The sequence below is a fragment of the Octodon degus genome, unplaced genomic scaffold (genome assembly GCF_000260255.1).
Source record: "Octodon degus isolate 3935 unplaced genomic scaffold, OctDeg1.0 scaffold00144, whole genome shotgun sequence".
Classification (NCBI taxonomy): domain Eukaryota; kingdom Metazoa; phylum Chordata; class Mammalia; order Rodentia; family Octodontidae; genus Octodon; species Octodon degus.
Window position 1 is genome coordinate 5,901,699 of NW_004524720.1, and position 22,053 is coordinate 5,923,751.

Genomic DNA, 22,053 nt, shown 5'->3' on the forward strand with positions numbered 1-22,053 from the left:
ACCAGAAATAGACTACAACTATGTAATAAATTCATGGGATGAGAATGGGTAAGTAGGCATCACTACTACAACACAGGTGCTGAGCTGTGCTGCAAAGGAGAAGAGGCATTGGGACATTAGACAGAGAATCAACGTCTCAAATGGAAATGTAGCAGTAAGACAACAAGCATACGCTAGACACCTGAGGTGGCCCCACTGGCCACAGAAAGTGGCTGCTTTGGGAAAGTCCAGGCTATCAATGGTGCTGCTGGACAGTGCTGCCTCTGATATAAGAGGCACTGGAAGAAGGGGCTGTGAAAAGTGACAACAGGTCTGATTTTACTAAGTAGGTAATAAAATCAGAAACTGTGAATGCGTGAAGAATTAGTCTAAAGAAACCCACTACTACAATTTCATTACTTTCTTACATGTCTTCCCTTAATAAGTCCCAAGTTCCTTGGTAACAAACAGTTTATCTTATTGCACAATTCCAGGACAATATTGTACTCCATACATGTCTGCTAAACTAATACATGCTCCTATAGGAATGAGCAAAGGACAGCCACAGAGGACCCACCAGAGAAAGGATGTTCAGTTGAAATGTAAGGAATTTCACCATAAAATGACCAAAATAATGACCTGCATTCAGGGAAGAAACTACTGAATCAGTGGTTTATGTGATAGGTGTAGTGAAGCACATGAAGTCCAGAGGGGGCAGCTCCAGTGAAAGAGTCATTCTGCTGTGAGAGAGAGACCTTAGAGTTAAGGTCCAGGAAGGCATGAAGTGCAACATCCTAACTGAACTGTAACAAGCTCCAAGAGTCTTTTATTGAGAACAATAACATTTGATTATGACAACATATCATTCAACAGAGCTCAATAACCTTATTAATATTTAGAGATTCTAGCTTTTAATGGCATTAATAACACTGAATTTGAGTACAGAGAGAACATTAATGTCTTTGATGGTGATTTTTGTGTAAAAGATTATAATTCTCAAAGACACCAGGTGGCACCACGTGGAATTTCAGCTGGGCACTGAGCTAAGGACTCCACAATGCAGATTTACAAAAGTTGATGGTAAACTCTTCTCAGACAACAGGTCTGATTTTACTAAGTAGGTAATGAAATTACCTACTGTCCACCAAGGACAGAATAAGAACATGCATAGTTATACTGTATGTGAGACCAGGCAGTTAAGCCTGGGGCTCATTAAGTCCCAAATCTTCAGCCACTTGAAAAAGTGGTTGTGAACAATGTCCTCCTAAGATCCAGAAGACTATTCTTTGTACATGACTGAGGAAAATCTCTCAAAATGGTGGCTCCTTGATTTTCTTCTCATTTTCTTAAATTACTTTAGAGACATTAGTGAATACAGTAGATAATATTTAATGTTTGAAAAAAGCCCACCTATCCAATAGTTATCAACCACATGTGCTATTTCATGGTTAACTCAAAGAATGGGATATTGCACTATAACTCATGTCTGAAGGAAAGCAGTTGTTATACTGGGAAATACAGTATTTATAATAAAGCTGACTTCATAGTTTGTAATTTAGCATTAGCCAATAAAGCTAATTTCAAGGGTCACCTGCAATTTCTTTAGTAAATTCCCACTTGGCTATTTTAATTCTCTGCCAAGTAAAGTAATGTACAATTGGTTTTCTTAAACAATATCCCTAGACACTAATGGGACACGGTAGTATGATTAAGCTTTCACATTTAAATTCATGAAAAGACTGTCCGAATAAGTCTTTCTAGAAAATGCAGGCTAATGAGCAATTATACAATACTCTGAGGAACAAAGTACTCATTTGATTACACACTACAAAAACTGTTCAAAGGCATTTGGGGTGGTAGGCAAAATGGAAATTCAAGCCCATAAACAAAATCTGAATAATGCTGAAATTATTCCTGCCTAGTTTTAAAGAATTACACTAGGTTGGCTAATTGAATCCATATAAAGTACAATTTCCTTCTGGGTTTTAACGTGTGGTGTTATAGCTGTTTGGTTTAGCTGATTACAGCATGCTCCAGTGAGACCTAGGTCAAGAGTATAGGGCCAAAACTGTGTAAGAAGAGTTGGTAGGGTTAGCCCATTCTTAATTGTACCATAACTTCAAGCAGTCATCTCATAAGGTGCACTATTTGGGAGTCTGGGAATAACTATCCAAACTCTCAGAGTTCATTGTTCAGCAAAGGTCTATGAATTGCTAATTTTGTGGCAAAAATTATTTTAAAGGAGCAATTACAATTTCCTGTTTATAAAATTTATATAACTTTCACATTTAAACTCATTTAGTATTTGATGCTGTACAAGCAGCCTGAACTATACATTTACATTAAGTTACTGATATCCATGCTAAGACCATCATAAAATACACACGAATTCATCAATATACTGTTCAGCTGTTCTGTCCTTTAGTGAATTGTATCCCCTACTCAATTTCTAAACTCCAATTCTCAGATTGTGACTTTATTTGAAGATAAAGTCTTTGCAGAGCGGATCAAATTAAACTCAGAATTAAAACTATTGAAGGACTGAGGTCCTTCAAAGAGACAGACAGGAACACAGGGAGACACCATCCAAGTACAAAGATGGGCATCTACAGGGAACCAAGGAGGCCTGGAACAGAGTTCCATCACAGCACCCAGAATGAACCATCCCTGCCAACATCTTTATTTTATACTTCTAGCCTCTGGAACTATGAGATAAGTCTTTCTCCTTTCCTTCTTCCTCACCTCCTCTCTTCTGCCTCCTTTTTAAAAAAATTTTTTTGAGATAAGAGTGTTGTGCAGCCAGCCTAGCCCAGAATTCCTGGATTCAAATGACCCTCTTTCCTCAGCCTTCCAAGCAGCTGGAACTATAGGCACATGCCACCACACCAAGTTAAATTCCTATTTTTTAAAAGTCATACAGTTTGTGGTACTTTGTTGTGGCAACTTGTCCAAAAACCTCTGAGGCTCTCTCCCTACTGCTTAAAGCAAGACTGGGAAGTCATAGGTTTTATTTACTAGGGAAAGCTTCCCTTAAGATTAACAAGACAAGAAAGTACACTCTTGACACTTCAATACAGTACTCGAGGCACTAACTAACCAGGAGAGCTAGTGGGGAAAAACAAACAACAGGTACGCTGGAAAAGAAGCAGTAAAACTGCACCTGTAGATGACATGATCTTCTGTATATAACTGTTTAAAATACTAATGAAAAACTATTAGAAGTAGTAAGTTCAGCAATATGGCAGGATACAAGAGCGAACTCTATCAACTGCATTCCTATACAGTATCAATAAAGCATTGAAAATGAAATTAAGAAAATACTTCAATTTACAACAGAATGAAAATGAACTTAAATATCTATTAATAGATTTAATAGATGACTGGTAAGATCTGTACACAAAAAACTGCAAAATGTTAAAAGAATGAAAGTCTGAGTATGTTTACAGACTAGAAGGCTTAGTACTGCTGAAAGTAACTATTTTATGTAATCCCTATCCAAATTCCTGTCTTCTTCCCCAGAAATCAACAAGCAAATTCTAAAATACAGAAATACAAGGGTCACAAAAGAGAACAATGATGAAAAAACACAGCTAGAAGACTCACAGTGACTAATGAACTAAAAATTTACAATAATCAAGACAAAATGCTGGTCATGATTTAAGGATACAGAGTACACAGAGATGAGCGGAATAAAATGAAAGCCCTCAAAATAAACTTTCACATTAATATTAAGTGATTCTTGGTAACAGCAACAAGTTTAATGGGGGAAAGTATCAATAAACAGTCCTGGGACAAATGTACATCCAAGTGCAAAAGAATGAATTTGGAACTCTAGTTCACAAAAGTTAGCTCAAAATGGAAGATGTAAATGTAAGAACTAAAATTATAAAATTCCTGAAAGAAAATGTAGGGGTATATCATCATGACCAAAGCCAACAAAATTACAAGTAACAAAAGAAAAATATAAAGCCTCATGAAAATAAAAGCCTATGTTGTAAAATATCACTATTAAAGTGAAATGACAACCAGAGAGAAAAGTACAAAATAGTTGTGAGTCAAATATCTGAAAAAAGACGCATCCAGAATATATAACATGTACTTATAATTCAACAATAGAAAGAAAAATTGACCCAATTTCAAACAGGCAAATAATTGTTTTTAAAAAATCATTTATTTATTTAGTAATTAAGTATAGGATCTCACTACACAGTTCAGACTCATAGCGATCCTCCTGTTTCAGCCTCCCCAGCGCATGTGCCACCACACCCGGTTTTGGTGGCCGGCCCTGCACACCTGGGATTCTGGGGCTGGTACAGCATGTGGGGATCGAACCTGGGTCTTTACACTTGCTAGGCAGGCGCTTAGACCACTGAGCTATCTCTCCAGCACCCAGTGAAATATTTTGAGTAAGCATTTCTCTAAAGAAAATATACAAATGAAAAAAATTTCAGTATCATTAAGCACTAGTGAAGTACACATCAAAACTACAGTGCAACACTTTACAAAGGTACCGCAGTTCACAAACTTAATTTGTTCCATGCTTTTGGAAAAAGATGGCCATTTTACATTTGTGTGCAAAAGATGACTGTGGTTCTGTTATCCAATGCAGAGTTCGCAAACAAAGACAAAATTTTGCCAAACTTTTTTTTTTTTTTTTGCGGAACCAGGGATTGAACTCAGGCCCTTGCGCTTGCCATTTATGGCTCAATTCCACTGAGCCATTTCCCCAGCCTACATTTTTCTTTAAGAGCCAAATTACTGAGTACAATAAAATGATAAATAATAATAAGTGCTGAAAAGCACTTGATGCGATAAGGAAAATTAAGAAATCTTCTAATACTACTAATGAAAATATAATATGGTATAGCCACTTCAGGGAATGGTCAATCTATTCTTCAGGGTATTAAACTCAGTTACTTACAACCATGCAACCTTATTCCTAGATATGTATGTTCAGACAAATGAAAACATACGTGCACAAAACAACAGATGTTCATATAAACATTATTTACAGGAGCTAAAAAGTGTAAACAATCTCAGTGTTTATCATTTCCTGAATGGTTAAACAGTATGTAATACATGCATACAATAAAATGTTTAGTAGTAAAAAAGAATGAAATACCATATATTTTATAATGCAAATGATCACTGAAAATGTACTAAGTAAAAGAAGCCAGTCACAAATGATCATACATGATTCCATTTATATGGAATAACCAGAATGAACCACTCTACTGAGGCAAAAAGTATATTACCGATAGCCCTGGCCTGATGTAGGGGCTGGGAATAAAACGTAAATGCCAAAGGATAAAGGATTTCTTTCCAGGATGAAGAATACACTCTGAAATTAGGCTGCAGTGATGGTTCTAGAACACATTAAACAACTCTGCAAAAGTGCTCCTTTAAATGAATGAACACTATAGTACTTCAAACAAATCTAGCTTCTAATGATTAATCTTGACTGGACTGAGAAGTGTCTAGGATATTACTAAACACATTTCCAGGTGTATCTGTGAGGGTGTTTCCAGACATGATTGGCATGTAGGACAACAAATGGATGAGAGACCACCCTGCACTTAGATGGCACTATCAAATAGGGTGGAGACCTAGACTTAACAAAGAGGGAGGGGGAAGAAGGTCAGGCTTGTGTTGGCTCTTTCTGTTTCTGGATACCATGGATTTTCTCCTCTGATCTTCTAACATGATATTCTGCCTTGCCTCAGGCCCATAACAATGGCCATGAACCAACACTGTGAGCCAAAATAAACTGTTACTCTTTTAAGCCTTAACAACAAGAAGCTAACCTATTGATAAAAAAATTTTTTTTTAAATTTTAAAAAGGAGACTCTACCAATTAGTTGTCACTGCACCACCTGTTTGTCTTCTTTACTTTTTGCCTGATTCCCTCTCAGGGATTACTAACCTCTTCTTTTTCCCACTTGCCATTACTGGCGCTCTCCAGACAGAATCACTGTCAACAAGGTTATGATGTCCCCGAAGATAGCCTTTGCTACTGTCCCCTCAGAAAGCTTACTTTAATAAGTAATGTAGCAGCAGAGTATGTGTTCAATTACAGTGGTAGTTCATGAACTCAATGTATTGTATAATTTTGTAAAAGATGGCCACATTTGTATTTGTGCAGGAAAGACGGTTGCAATGTTTGTTACTCAGTAAGAGTTTGCAAACAAAAACAAAAATTTCCCAAATGCTTCTGTTTGTAAACTAAACTGCTTGCAAACAAATGTTCATGAACCAAGGTACCACTGTACTGGGGTAGGAAATAGTGGTAACAAGTAGGTACTGCATGTGCCTTATGTTTCAGTCAAAATGGGACATGTATTAATTTCATGGCATATAGAAGTTATTACCATTTTTCATAGTCCCTAAGTATTTATTAAGCATATGTGTCAGGCTGTTTTCTGTCGGTCATATTACATTGAAGCACACCACAAAAAACCAAAACAAAAAACACAACAACGCCAAACTTTATTCATGGAGCTTATAGACAAAAAAAAAAAAAAGCCTTAAACTCAAGAATGTTAACAGGTGTTAAGTATTATAGACAGAAAGACATAATGAGATGGAACGTGGCAAAAAGGAGGGAGTTTTCATTTAAAATACTGCTGTCAGAGAAAAGATCCATGGGTGTGTCATTTAAACAAAGTCCTGAAGGTGGCACGGAGGTAGGAGGGAGGGAGAACATGCATGGCAGGCAGACGAGTGAACATAATATTCTTGAGGCAGGAATGTGTGTGCTGTATTAAATGGGATACAGGACACAAGCCGAAAACTGTAAGTTTTAAAATTGACAAAGAATATGAAGTGAGAAAAACAAAGGCTGTGAACAAGGCTCCTGGCAAGTCAGTCATGACTATTCTCTTTCTTTTCTCTCCTCACTAAGACAAGTATCCAACACTCAAAGGAGAAAGGGTACATTTAGCTCACAGTTTGTGGAGGATTCAATTGGTAATCAGCTGGCTCCAAGGGAAGGTGGCATGGTACAGGGGCAACAATTCAAGGTGGCAGAAGACACAAAAAACAAGAGCAAAAGTGGGGCAGAGCAAGTCTGTTTCCCTTCCTTATACTGTCAGCAGGCCACCACCCTATAGAGCAGGTGTTGTATTCACATCATCAGTATTTACAAGTGAGGACCCTAGCCTCCTGCTGAGTCACACTTTTAAACTTCTCAAGTTGACACAATATACACTGGTATATTATAATCTACCTCTTGTTAACTTGGCAACCAGACACGTTTCTTTAAACAGGTTTCCAGGTATAAAGACATGCTTATTCAGATCATTCAGAACTTGAACAGTGTAACAGAGGTTTAACAATCTTAAGAACCAATATTGTCTATTAACATTATATTACATTAGAACCATAACATATTGTCCTTGTCCCCCCCAAAGACTGATGTACATCCCTTTATGCAAAAGGCATTTAGCCAATCTTCAAGAGTGGCCAAAGTCCTAACAGTTTCAGCATTGTTGAAAAATCCAAGTCCCACGTCTCTTCCCAGATGTAAGACAAAGTCAGCTTCAAATACCCAACAAATGAAAGTTAAACACTTCTAATACTCAGTGGCACAAGATAAACATTTTACTCCAAACGTTACAAATGAGAATTCAAAGGATTGGGACCAAAGCAAGTCCAAAATCCAGCAGGGCAAACATTAAGTCACACAATTCCACATCTAACATCTGAAGCAATCTGTGGCAAGTTGTGAATTCCAAAGGGCTTGCGTGACTCCACCCTTATGGTACTTTTGGTAGTTACAGCTCCCAAGGTTTCTTAAGTATGCTTTGTTCCCTCCTTGCAGGTTTTAGATGATCCACACTCTTGGCTCTTCCAAACTTCTGGGGTCTCCACTGCACCTTTGGCTTCACCTTCACACACTGCCCACTGTGATGGGTCTGTACCCACACAGCAGTCCGCTGGGTCATCATGATGGTGAATCAGCTTGGCAAGAGGATCCCAGAACCAATGACAAGCCACTCCTAGGGAATTTTATGTTCCCTCTCCCTGGGTTAACAGGGAACTTCCTCTTTTGATTTTCAAAGACCCCAATCCTTCCCCAATCAGCATCTGTTGTTTCACTGTAAACTCCACCCCTAGCCCAATCTGATAAAAGTTCCAACCTCCATCTCTGCTTTGGGATTCTGAGGCTTCTCTTTTGACTACCCTCTCAAGCCAGTCAATAAGGGATTTTTTTTGTTTTCATGCACTTTTCTTTCACACCAGAGGAAGGAATCTTAAAACACTTTCTCCAATTCTGAGGAAAAAACTTTCTATGCTACTGCCATTTCTGAGAACATGATGTACGCAGCTTTCCCCTCAAAGCAAAGTCTATCACTTTTGCAGTTTTGAAGTTACAAAGAGTGCAGACTTGCTGCTACTTGTGATGTCTTCAGACTATCTTTTATCCATTTTCCTTTCAGCAATGGAGGTCTCCTCAGCTCTATCTTTGTAGTCCACAGATTTACTGAAACAGGGACATCCTGCCTGGCTTCCCTAGCCTTCTGAAATTAGGGTGGAAGTCTTTTTAACCCCACAACTCTTATATTCTGGATGCACCTAAACTCAGTGCCATATGGATAATGACAAAGTCTGCTGCTGTCAACTGGAGCAGTAGTTAGGCTTTTCCTCTCTCTTGGTTGTAGGGGTCAAGTGCCTCAATCACTGGGCCCTCTAAATCCAATACTGAGGAACAGATTTTCAAACATGGTTCTCTATAGTTTTCCTTCAAAGCAAAGTCTTTTAGTTTTGTAGTTTTGAGGCTACAAACAGCGGAGACTTGTTGCTACTTGTGATGCCTTCAGGCCATCTTTTTATATTCCTCTGTTCCAGCTCATCAATCTCCTCAGGTCTATGTCTGTAATCCACAGCTTTACGGGACCTTCCTTTCTGGCTAAATTTGCAACATTTTAAATCATCCTACTGGGTTTTTTCCTCTTGACTGTCAACATAAATCTGGTTTAAAGTCCACAACAACAACCACACGACAGCCTCAACATTCAACTGCCTTGAAATTTCTTCTGCCAAATTAGTCTACTGCCAAATTAGTCTCAGTCTCAGGTAGTCTCTGGACATGAGCAAAATGTAGACAAACTTTTATTTTTTAATTAAACTTTACTTTTTAAAGAATATAAAATACTTAAAAAATTAGAACTGACACAAAATTTCATTGAACAAAGTAACAGGAATTCAACAATGGTTGCTGTACTTGCATGATGTTATCTTCAAATTAGTTTTTAGATTACCAGATATAAAACTACAAAACTGGCATTAAAAAAAAAAGTAACAAAAATGTTAAGAAATTAGAAAAAAAAAAAAAAAAGAGAGAGGGAATCAAAAGAAAAAAAATTGTGCAAACTCTTTGGCAAGCAATAACATGTATCATTTGGAGTCCAACACCCAATGTAATCCTTCTTCCTAGCAGAAATCTCCCAAGCCTGATCTTTACCAGCAGGATTTCAATGATCCTTCTGAGCTCTGACCAGAATTTGCCATATACAACAGCCTAAAGCATTCCAGCTCTGCTATTTCAGGCAATATCTCCAAACTTTCCAAACTTCCCCCAAGCCACTCCCAAAGGTCTTGAACCGCATGGTCAGTATAATCACATAAACAACTCATAAACATCACATAAACAACACATAAACATCTCATCAGCAAAATGAGAACTAAGCTCTTCTAGTCAGTAACTGCCAGGCTTAAACAGAAAAGTGACATAGACTCAAGGTTAATATAATGACCTGGTACCAAATTCTGTCTTGGTAACTTTTCTCTCATTGCTGAGAAAAAATACCTGGCATTGAAGCCTAAAGGACAAAACGTTTATTTATGTAGCTCACAGTCTGTGGAGGTTTCAGTCCTTAATCAGCTGGCTCCAAAGCAGGTTGGCATAGCACAGGGGCAACCGTTCAATACGGCAGAAAACATCAAAAGCAACAAGAGCAAAAGTGGTAGAGAGCAAGTCTGTTTTCCTCCCTTATATTGTAAGCAGGCTATCATCCCTTAGGATAGGTTATGTGTAGCACTCACACCATCTCTGTGCCCTCCTCTTGCATATGTAGATGTTCACAAGTAAGGACAGAGCCCCCTGCTGAGTCACTTCATTAAACTTCTCTGGTTGACACAGTATATCAACCAACATAACTACAGATCTACAGAGGAAAATCTGACCCAAAGGAAAAGAGCTAGTCAAAATTCATCCCATCAGCAAAATGAGAACTAAGCTCTTCTAGTCAGCCACTGCCAGGCTTAAACAGAAAAGTGACATAGACTCAAGGTTAATATAATGACTTCCTGGCCACCTCCAATCTGAGCAATAATAGTCTATCTGCAAATTAATGATCCTGATGCATGGGGGGAAGGGGAACAGAGGAAAATGAAGTGTGTGCCCCCCCCACCCCCACCCCCACAAGAAAAGAGGAACCGATTATTGTTAAAATAGTCTGAGTACTTTAGCTCTTAAGCACAATGGGTACTTCTGGGCCTTCCAGAGAACCTTCTCCTATCCTGGCCTCCGTCAGACAGAAAGTGAACTTTCTTTTGTTACCCAAGTACCACATGGGACTGAAATGGGTGTCTGCTCATGGCACTGGGGTGCTATAGCTTGACCATCTCACCACAACTGACCTGGCTTCTCTGAGCTGCTGCTGAAAATCCTAGAAAGTACTTTATATGACAACGTAACTCAGCAATTCAATTATTCACTCCCTATTTTAATTTCCCTATATGTCCATATCAAAAGCTTTAAACATATTTTACAAGGCTAAAAGAGAAAAAAATACTGTGATACTAGTGATTATCATTCTTTTAAAACAAAGTCCTTTAATCTGTGAAATACCAGATTTGGGTTAACTAGACTCTGGGTGTTTGAAGGCAACTGTGGCCTTGCTCTTTACCAGCAGCAAGGCCACAAATAACTATAGCCACTTCTGCACAGCAGCCCCGGAGAGCTTCCAAGCATATGCTCAGAAAGAAGGCATGTCTGAAAACTCTAGAACAGATTCACTCCCAAATGACTTGTACTTTCTAGAAGCCTGAGAGAGGAAAATAATGCCAACAGGTCTCACGCTGGCTGCCTCTACCAAAGGCAAGAAGCAGCCAGAGTAAGGGTCTGCAGTGCTATGCCAGCACAAAAAGACCCTAGGGCTGCTCTTGTCCAATAAGAATAATAACCTAATAGGGTAGGTGAAGACTTCACTTTGTTAAATTATTCGCACAAAAAGTGCAACTCCAAAGATAGGAAGTAGTTAATCTGTCATCCTTGGTGATATCAGAGGATGATATGGGATGTGTGTTACATATTCACTTTAAACTAGGGAAACTGAGTGAGAAGCAGGGATTTAAACATTAGCCTTATCTTCTCAAGTCACCAACCTCTTCACTCTAATGTAAACAATAAGGATTGTTAGGTCAGAGTCAGGTCTTATCTTCCACAGAAACTAAGGTTAAAAAGAAAAATGTCCTAATTACCTTCCGCTGCAGCAGTTTCAAAATAAATCCTTTTTCATGGCATGAACTTCAGTACTACTCTCATCAGTGGTTTCTTTTCACATACCTTGTCTTCCTTCATGTACAGAATCCCTTCAGACTTCTCCCTACATAAAAATCTCAAACTTGTTGCTTTGCAGTATGTTTCTGTAAGAACCTGAAATCCTTTCGGGAAATAATAAATATAGTTCTCAATTATAACCTTAGGACCTATAATCATTCTAAATAACCGAATGATGACTTGAACATCTGTTTGCCCCTTAGTCTGCAAGTTTAGTGAGAAACAATAAACAAACGGATGAGGCAACAAATGCATAAGCAAACATGTTTACCATGCAATTAACCTAAAGGCACAAAGCTCTTCATATGCAAGGGACACAAAAGTCCCTAGGTTGCCACTACAATCTCTTTTACATAATGATCACTTCTTAAAAGCTATAGGGAAGAGTATTCTGATCTCCAAAAGAGCTTACAGCAAAGGTAATTTCTTAATTTCTTATATGAGTTAAGTAGACTATAAAAAGTCGCGGACAATGGATCCCACTGTTTCAATATATTCTCAAATGAGTTTTGACCTAAATAGTCCAGTTGTGGCCCCACACTGTCCAGTGTGAAGGGAGCGGTGCGAGGAGGCGACGCGGGCTCCTTCGTTCCTTGGCCATGCCTGGGCCTTGCTGCCAGGAAGCCGTGGCCCCGTGTGGTGTGGGCTCAGATTTCTTTATTTCCAGAAAGATAAAAAAATCGACACCTTCTACCCTGGCAGTTCATTTAGGAGTCTGAAATTAGAGACTTCTTTCAAATTTGGACATGGCTAATCGAGGAGCAACAAGACCTAACGGGCCAAATACTGGAAATAAAATTTACCAGTTCAAACTAGTACTTCTGGGAGGGTCTGCTGTTGGCAAATCAAGCCTAGTGCTTCCTTTTGTGAAAGGCCAGTTTCATGAGTTTCAAGAAAGCACCATTGGGGCTACTTTACTAACCCAGACTGTGTGCCTTGATGACACAACAGTAAAGTTTGAAATATGGGATACAGCTGGTCAAGAAAGATACCACAGCCTAGTACCAATGTACTACAGAGGAGCTCAAGCAGCCATAGTTGTCTATGATATCACAAATGAGGAATCTTTTGCAAGAGAAAAAAAAACTGGGTTAAAGAACTCCAGCGGCAAGCAAGTCATTGTAATAGCTTTATCAGGAAACAAGGCTGATCTAGCAAATAAAAGAGCTGTAGATTTCCAGGAAGCACAGTCCTATGCAGATGACAACAGTTTATTATTCATGGAAACATCAGCTAAAACTTCAATGAATGTAAATGAAATATTCATGGCAATAGCTAAAAAGTTGCCAAAGAATGAACCACAGAATTGAGGAGCAAATTCTGCTAGAGGAAGAGGAGTAGACCTCACAGAACCTACACAACCAACCAGAAGTCAGTGTTGTATTAACTAAACCTCCAGTTTGAACCAGATGGAATATTCCGCTTCCTAAACGTTAATGACAATGGAATTGGAGCATTTAACCAGCACACTCCGACTCCCAAAAAACAAAGAGACTTATGATAGAGTCGAATTTCTAATACAGAATTATTTTAAGTGTTTTGAATTTGATTTTTAATAATATGCATGTGTCCCCTAATACTTCAGCATAGAAAGGGAAAAAGAGATCTGTGTTGCACTGTTTCACTGGACAGTTGGAGGTTAAAGGCTGATGGCTACCTGGATCCACAGTGAACTTCCATCTCTCCAAACTGGGACAGTAGTCATGTGTGAAAAACTTAGAAATTATTAATTTGGTCTTTCTGGAAAACATTTTTAGAAAGATTATAAATATATTTATGCTTAACTACAGTATTCAGGCAAACTTTCTTCTGTTATCTAAGGTGTACATTCTACATTTTAGTAAGTTAGCCACAAGAAAACAGTCCCACATCTCCAGGAAGAAAAGAAGTATTTATTAGTAGTGTGTAAGCTGTAACCTGTCTTACTATTTTTCTAAATGGGCTAGAGAAAGCAAATGTGGCCCTGCCTTGTTTAGGAATATGAAAACTAACAAATGCATTTTAATGAATTATGTTCCCTTCATGTGAGCGATTCAAAAATGAAGCAAACCAGGTATCTGATTTTTTTTTTTCTTTTTTCTTTTTTTTTCAATCACTGTAGGCCATTACATAGGTCTTGTTTGGGGGCAGGGAAGAGTTTTGTTCTCTTTGGACATACTACAGTCTGTGCACTAACAATTATGTACATTCAAGCTTGACTTTTAAATTTTATCTTTAGCTGTACTGTAAATAGGGTACTACATTGTAGCCTCCATGTATTTTTACTACTTTTCTGTAATATTTAAGAATTGCTTAAAAGTATACAAAATGTACAGTTACTAAAACAGCTAATTCTTTCTCTGATCCTTTGAAGGAAGGGGCTTCAGTTCCTATATGGCTAGAACCATAATAAACAATGTATCTGTAATTTGTAACATAAATATTACAATGTTAGTAACAATCTTGCAGCCTTGTTTTTCAAAGTCCTCTTTATTTTGACTTCCGTATATTGCACTAATTTTTAGGTATTTTCATTATATGAAATCTACCATGTGTCAGATGATTCAATCTATTTAAGCGTCGAACTCTTGGCAGACCTCTTGTACATTTTACAGTAATTCACAACAGAGAAAACAGCTCACCAGTGTTTAGTTTTATATTGAGGTGTTCAGGTTGGAATAAAGTGGTAAAAAAGCAATAAATAAATAAATAAATAAATAAAAATATAGTCCAGTTGTAAAATCTAAAGACAATTTTTCATTTTTTTGTCTTAAGTCTTAAAATGCACTCAGATTGCTTCCATATTGTCTGAGTATCATAGACCTATCTTTATATATTATGCAGTATACAGTATCTTCATATATTATATAAAAATAATAAATCACATGCATACAATATATACGTTTCTTCCTACATAAGTGGTCATACAGGATGCTAATGTACTCATATCTCACTAAGGTCATTAATAGCAGTATAAAGAATGAACAAGTGGAAACCAGATGTTAACAGATAAAGGGTGGTCTTAGCCCTGGTTTCAACATTCCAGTATTTATTAAATGAATGTTATTTCACAAGTGACTCTAGGTGAGGACTGCAGAACAGGTTCTTTTCAAATACACATATTCCATTCTCCCAGAAGAAAAGAAACCATGACACTAAGAGGCTACAGTTTCCCCAAGGTTCCCTGGTGAAGATACTCTATGCCCCTACTCTGGTGAACTAGAGGAACAACTCAAATGTCCTCACCAGGGTGACGATGGCACATTCAGCTGTCAGCTGTGCAGCACTGAACAGTGTCCGAACAAACCGGTAAATCTGCTTCTGCTCTGGATTGTGTTTGTCATAATCTGGTGGCACTTCGGATTTCTGGGGAAGGAAATATTGTTATATGACTAGACAACCAACAGGAGTGAAAAAAAAAATTAAATGATCTTATGACACACAAGAGAAGATTACCGAAAGAGGGTGAAGGTTTTCATCAAAAATATCTAAGAGCATCCGTCCATCTGGGTCCCTGGGGGAGAGGAAGGGAATGACAGTGGAGTTTATTTTTTGCAACAATTGAATATCATTCAAAATATAAGAAGCATACATATTGATTGAACTTTATTTCAAGAGATACACTGCTAAATTTAATAAATGGTGGTTATTTGTAAATAATGATTTATCTTTTGGGGGTACAATATTTAAACAGCTGAGTTTCCATGGAAACAAACCACACGTTTGATCTTTTAGCTTGCATAAGCTGCAATGGCTATAGAGGCACTGTGTTAGGACTTACAACATAAGCCCAAGTTAAAAATCAGAAAACTTACAGGTCTGTTAACAATGAACATCTGCCTTCATAGGCACACTGTTACTGCTAACTGCTGGGTTTCCTTGCCATGGTGTACACAAGTATGCAATGTTGATGCACCTGTGTTTTAATGTGGTCACATAGGTTGGGCTCATGAGGTGGAGCTGGCACTGCATTATGCCTTCCATGGTTTTGAGGGGGAACCTAATTAAGGGGCAGGTCGCTAGGGGTGTGACCTGGAAGGGTTCCGTTCTTGTTCAGGTTCCCTCTTTCTCTCTCTGTTTCCTGGCTGCTAAGAAGTGAGCACTTTTCTCTGACAAGCTTTTTCATCAAGCCAGTTTTGTCTTAGAGCCAGCTGAATCCAATGAAACTGTGAGCCAAAATAAACCACTCCTTTTAAATTGCAGGTGTTGGGTATTTCGTCCCAGCAGTGGGAACATGAGTATTACAACAGTACATGCTCAAGCACTGTGCAAAGTAAACATGAAAAGACTGCTTAAAAGGTCCCAATAACGGTACACAGCTGATAATCTTGAGGGGCCACATCACGTGCTGTGGAGGACTACACATAGCCCACGGGCTGGACAGGGATAAAATAAACATTACGAACCAAAACATTTAGTTTTAAGTAACAACATTTTGGATTTTAATTTTCCCAGTTTTCATATGAACTAAATCTAAGCAAGACTTTAATTTCTTTTAACATACTACTTCTAAGCAAATGCTAACAGATCTGCATGAATCAAAACCACATGGTATCCCCCACATGCCATGCCGGTCCTGCCGCCAGGGCATGACTGAGACAGGGCATGGTGGCACACACCTGTAATCCTAGCACCTGGGAGGCTGAAAACAGGAGGATCACTACAAGTCTAATCTGTGCAGTGAGACCCTGTAGATCCTACACTAAATACAAAACAAACAAACAGAAAACCCTAAACTAAAAAGCCCACATGGTAGCTGAAATGAAAGAAGTCTGAGCTTAAGAACCATCATTTAGTGGACTCTGGAGATTTTTGAATATTCACAGGAGTATGACCTCTGGATTAAAAGTTTCACAAATTTTTACTGAAAAATAAGAGGCGAAAATAAAAAGGCTTTTCTTAATAACCTGTAAGCCTATGACAGCATGGCTAGTTGTCACCAGAACAGGACGGTTAATGGTGGTGATATATCTGTCTGCACAGTGCCTTGGGCTGCTAGGCTCTGCAGGACCCACTGCACTTACCAGTGATAGTGCTAATTCTTTCTTATTTTGTAATTTTTGAATTTCTCCTAAAAATTTTCTTTTAAAAACTCAAACTGGAAGCCACTACTTCTGGATAACAGCATGTACAGTACTTTCAGGTTTGTGCTTCCAGAGTCAGTTAGGCTTAGGAACATTGGAAAGCTTACAGACTTGTTCTTAGAACATATCCATCTCTTCAAACAGGATGATTTCTGCTAAGTTTACCATCCGTAAAAATAAACAAGAAATAACTTAACAATGCAGCTCAATTTTCATTCCTGCATTTGCATAGCAGAAATTAAACTTCTGGCTGCTGACTCTGTGCTTATCTGCACCTATCTGTGTGAACACAGTAGCAAAGAACAGGTTAACTCCAAGTGGCAGAAAATGCTTAACCCAACAGCAGAGGATGAAAGCATAAGGACAGTTCCATCTTGGGTCCCTGGCTGCACTTTCTTTGATAACAGCTCGTTCTCATAATCAGCAGATTTCCTCACCTTCCTTACTGCCTGCACGTGGTACACAAAGGCTGTGGAAGGCAAGCCCAGCCAACTACCTACTACTGTCTTAGGCCATCGAAGGTTCTATTCAATTTTCCTGATGAATGCCAGACCTGAAAAGTCATCCAACACTATTAGAAAAACATTCACCAGAAGTAATTTTTAAAATGAAAATGGGGATTAGAAATATAAATGAGATTCAGAACTCAAATGACTGGGAAAAGCCACCCTCAGCAAAATGGACTATTTTCTTGACTTCCATGAAAAGCTGTATACTCCACTGGGCAGTACTAGCTCATGTTTAGTCTTTTGCCAGCCAACATCAGGGGTCTGCCCCAAACTGGTTTATTGAGGAAGGGATCTATGGACATTTATATCTTTCCTCCCCTGGAGACCTGCAGTGCAGAATACTTCTCCATCTTCACCAATGGTAACATTTTTTAGTTGGACTTTATCAACTTCCATTCACTTATTTTTTCTTTTCCAACACTGCAGAATGAATCCAGGGCATTCATACTATGTTATATCCTCAGTCCCACCATCACTCTCCACTTTTTTCTTTTTAATTTAGAGACAGTGTTGTTAAATTGCCCAAACTGACCTTGAACTTGTAATCCTCCTGCCTCAGCCTCTCAGAATGATGTGATTATAGGCTTCTGCAACTATGCCCAGTTTCCATTGATGTTTGACCTAATTTATTACCACAAATCTAAAAGAGCAATATGTTTAAAAGTCTGGGTGACACACATTGTTTGGATTCAGTTATCAACTGCCCAATGTACTCCTTGTATGTTAAAGCAACTATTTAACCTCTTTGTGCCTTAGTTTGCTTATCTATAAAATGAAGGTACCATCAATATTAACTCATGGAGTGTTATTAAAACTGTAGAACATAAATGTATTTGAAGAATGAAGAGAGTAACTTGAATAAGCACTAATGTTGGCTGTTATCATTACCACCTATGGCTAAATCAGTACAGGAGTCAATGTAGTCTAGGAAGCAAGAAATCTGAGTTGGGGTTTTACGGCTCAGAGTGCCACTTTACTAGTATGTAGCTGACCCCGGCTTCAATCCCCAGTACCAAAGGACAACACAAAACTAAACAACGCAACATGTAAGTATATTAGAACTGAAAGTTTAGGTCCTGCCTTAAAGATAATAGTGTGTGTTGAGCTGGGGATGAAGCTCAGTGCAAAGGCTCTGGGCTCAATAGCTAGTAGATGGGGGGTGGCGGGTGTTGACGGCAAAGCTAAGTTTCATTACTGGCATTAATGTTTTTATTTTAAGCTTAAATATTTAAGAAGTTTGAACTTCTACCCTAGAAATTAGCCAAAAAAGACAAAGTGTGTATTTTCACTATTTTTCTAGCTTAAGGGCACAAAGGCTATAGCATTCGTATGCTCTTATATTCAATAATTTCAAGCACAATTACAAACACAATACAGAAATAATTATACTACAATATCTCCAACTAGGTGTTTGCTCTAGGTATTTGTGCTTTCCTAGTACACTGTGCTGGCAGCTCTGTTGCTGACCCCACTACACTGATTCCTAAATCACTGTGAACAGCCTGCAGATGGGATGAAGCCATGGGCGAGATCCATGCTCCATGGGTGGTGGCTCTGAATATTCCCAAACTAGATCATACCAGTTGTACTTATTATGCATATATATATATATATATATATATATATATGTAAAATGTCAGTGACCCAATAAAATATAATTATAATAAGAGTACCTTTATTTTTATGAAAATTAAGAGAATATTTTGGAAAATTCAATCAAAGGAAATGACTAAAAATAACTTTTCTGTAAAGTAAATATGGTCAATTTTGAAAGAGTCTATAGTCAGTATTTTACAAATGTCTAAGCTTTCTTAATACTGGTGTGTGTGAAGGAGCATCTAGAAAGAATGAATTATAAAAGTAGCTTAATATCCCAGGCTTGAAGCAAAAGTGTTGATACTGAGTTTAAAAAAAAAAAAGGCAGCACAATGGATATATTCTTACATGTTTTATATTAATATGTTAATGTCTAAGGCAATTCTTTAAATTTCTGCGGAACTGGGGATTGAATTCAGGCCCTTGTGCTTGCCAGGCAAGTGCTTATTCTACTGAGCTATTTCCCCAGCCCGTAAGGCAATTTTTTTTAATTCCTTGTTTTAACTGACTTAAGTTTACCAATATTTCTCATATTAAAGATGCACATAGTAAAATTTTAAAATAACATGCCATAAAAGAAGGTCTACACAAATTAAAGAGAAAACAAGGAATGAAGAGGAAGCTTAACATTATCAAGAAGCTTTGTTCTGTTCTGTTGATTTCCAGCACAAACACCCAACTGGTGTCCTCTGATTCAGAAGCAGTTGATACCAGGAAGTTTTAATAAATTATACTGTATCATTAGAAATTCTATGAAAAAATGAGTTAAGGTCAGTGTGACTAGGAAACTATAGAAAAAAACCAATATGATGTGTTTTTAGCAAAAATTTATCATCTACATACCTGTTTTTGATGTGGTAATATATTGCAAGAGCTACACTGTAAAATAAAATACAGAAGTTCAATCTTTCATAAAAGTGTATTCAACAGTCTATATAGTATCTGTGATTAGTCTTAACATTAATATTTAAATTTAAATGAAAGCCAATAATCCATCTGAATGGTCACGAATCCTCATTAAGAAAATACTCTCAAAGCAATCTGATACAAACTTTCAGCAATTACAAAATCTTTTTCTATACACAGAATCTCAACTGATACTTAAAATAAACTGTAAGACATTTTAAGTTTTTTTTTTTGTCTTGTAAAAAAAAAATAAGCATTATAAAAAAAAGTAGGTGTTACATGGTATAGTCAATTAAATACCCTTAGAAATCCCAGCTCACTGTCTACTGATTCAGGAAATTAGTGTTTTGTTTTTTGGGGTTATTTTTTGTTTTTGTTTTTTTCTGGCTTGTTAGGCCCGCCTTAAGGGCGGGTGTGGTTGGGCATGTGGTGCTGGGGATCAAACCTGTGGTCCCCTGTACCTCACTGAGTTTGCCCAAGCCGGCACTTTAGACAATTGAAGTATCCTGCCAGCCCCCAGTTTCTTTATAGTTATACCATAAAAATGAGTTATCACCCAAAGAAAGTTTTCCCCTTTTTGAAATCTAGAATTACTTGGCAAACTCTAGAACTTATTCATTCACTTGCTGAAATGAAATGAAATGAAATGAAATGAAATGAAATGAAATGAAATGAAATAGTGGGGATGGGGAGACAGCTCAGTGGTCTAAGCGTCCAGCTGGCAGGTGCACGGACCTGGGTTCAACTCCCAGCACAACATGCTGTGTTGGCCCAGGTGTCAACCTGGACACCGAAATCAGGCATGGTGGTGCATATCTGTAATCTCAGGGCTGGGGAGGCTGAGATGGGAGGATCACTATGAGTCTGAGCTGTGTAGTGAGACCCTATGCCAAATACGTAAAGAAAAGATTTAAAAATTTAAAATGAAATGGTAACTTACTACTAACACTACTGTAAAACTGAATCGTAAACATTAAAAGATCTGAATTTAATGAACAACTACATATCCAGAATACTGTTTTCTAAAACAGAATTTTTTTTTACTACAAATTTTTTTTCATACATTTATCATACAATTTTGGGAAAATATAGAATGATAAGAGAAAAACTATACCTTTGCCCAAAGATAACAAGATAGTTAATTATTTTCATATTTGTAAACAGGTCTATAACCTACTTATATCCTTGATATATTAGTACTTATTACCATTAAAGTGTTCTTCAAAAACATGATTTTAACATAGCTGATTATAGTTCAGACGTTTGTTGAACAATTTAAACATTTTTCTACTATTTGTTTCTAGTAGACAGCAGTTATAATCAACACCATAATGAATGTTCTCACAGATAAATATGCTTGTAATCTATGACTGTGTCATTCACATACAAAACATCCTATAATTGGAATTAAGCAGTTGAAAGTCATCAATAACTGTTAGGCTCACAATTGCAGATCCCACCGATGTACTTTGCCAGTATTGGTTTCAATTCACATTTACTGACACCTTCTAAAAGTTTGAAAAAATATTTTCCAACTAAAGGGAGACTGACTGACTAATCTTTTTTAATTTCCTCTTTTACAAACTGGCTAGGATCCTTCCACTTTGTGTTAAAGTTTATTCAGGTAGCAAAAAAATTCCCCTTAAAGCTTCTAAGAACATAGCTACTTGGTGGCATCAGACTGTGTTTTGGTTCTCTCGAGATGAAGAAACTATCATACCACATACCTCTGCCTGAGAACTAGCTGTCAGAATGTTTTTTCCCCATTCTGCAGGTTGTCTCTCTCCACTCTGTTCAACATTTCCTTGCATTACAAAGCTTTTTAATCTGATATGAACCTACTGTTGATTCTCGGTATTAATTCTTAAGCCATTCTTAAGCCACTGGGCTTCTGTTTAGAAAGTCCTTGCCTATGCCTAAATCTTCAAGTTTTACCCTTCAACAGATTGTTTCTCTGTTTTAACATTTAAATCTCTGATCTATTTTGATTTTAGTTTAGTACATGGTGAGATATATGGTCTAAAACTCAAATCTTCTGCATGTGGATATCCATTTTTCCAGCACTATTTATTAATACAGAGGCTATCTTTCTCACAGTGTGTACTTTTGGCTCTTGTCAAAGATCAAATCACTGGGCTGGAGAGAGAGAGCACGGCAGTCTAAGCGCTTGCCTGACAAGCGCAAAGACCCAGGTTTCATCCCCAGTACTGGATGCCATGCTGGCCACCAAAACTGGGCACGATGGCATATGCCTATAATCCTAATGCTGGGGAGGCAGAGACAAGAAGAATCACTATGAGACAGACAGACAGACAGACAGACAGACCGACCGACCGACCGACCGACCGACCGACCGACCGACCGACCAAACAGCTGAATGTCCGGGCTTGTTTCTGTTTCCTCTATTCTTTTTCACTGATCCACATGCCTCTGTTTT

General features: G+C 37.8%; 1 protein-coding gene and 1 pseudogene across 3 annotated transcripts in view; one reads left to right on the top strand and one right to left on the bottom strand.

Annotated features, from left to right (window-relative positions):
- Positions 1-22,053, bottom strand: part of Ccny (cyclin Y) — a 156,441-nt gene that overhangs the window by 15,837 nt on the left and 118,551 nt on the right. For all 3 annotated transcript variants that reach the window (XM_023701922.1, XM_004641857.2, XM_023701923.1), the window contains exons 5-7: positions 19,554-19,589; positions 14,978-15,035; positions 14,768-14,887 (exon numbers count right to left, since the gene is read on the bottom strand). In XM_023701922.1, coding sequence (XP_023557690.1) covers positions 14,768-14,887; positions 14,978-15,035; positions 19,554-19,589 — 214 coding nt within the window. The remainder of the gene's footprint in view (positions 1-14,767; positions 14,888-14,977; positions 15,036-19,553; positions 19,590-22,053) is intronic.
- Positions 12,199-12,933, top strand: LOC105743627 (annotated as a pseudogene).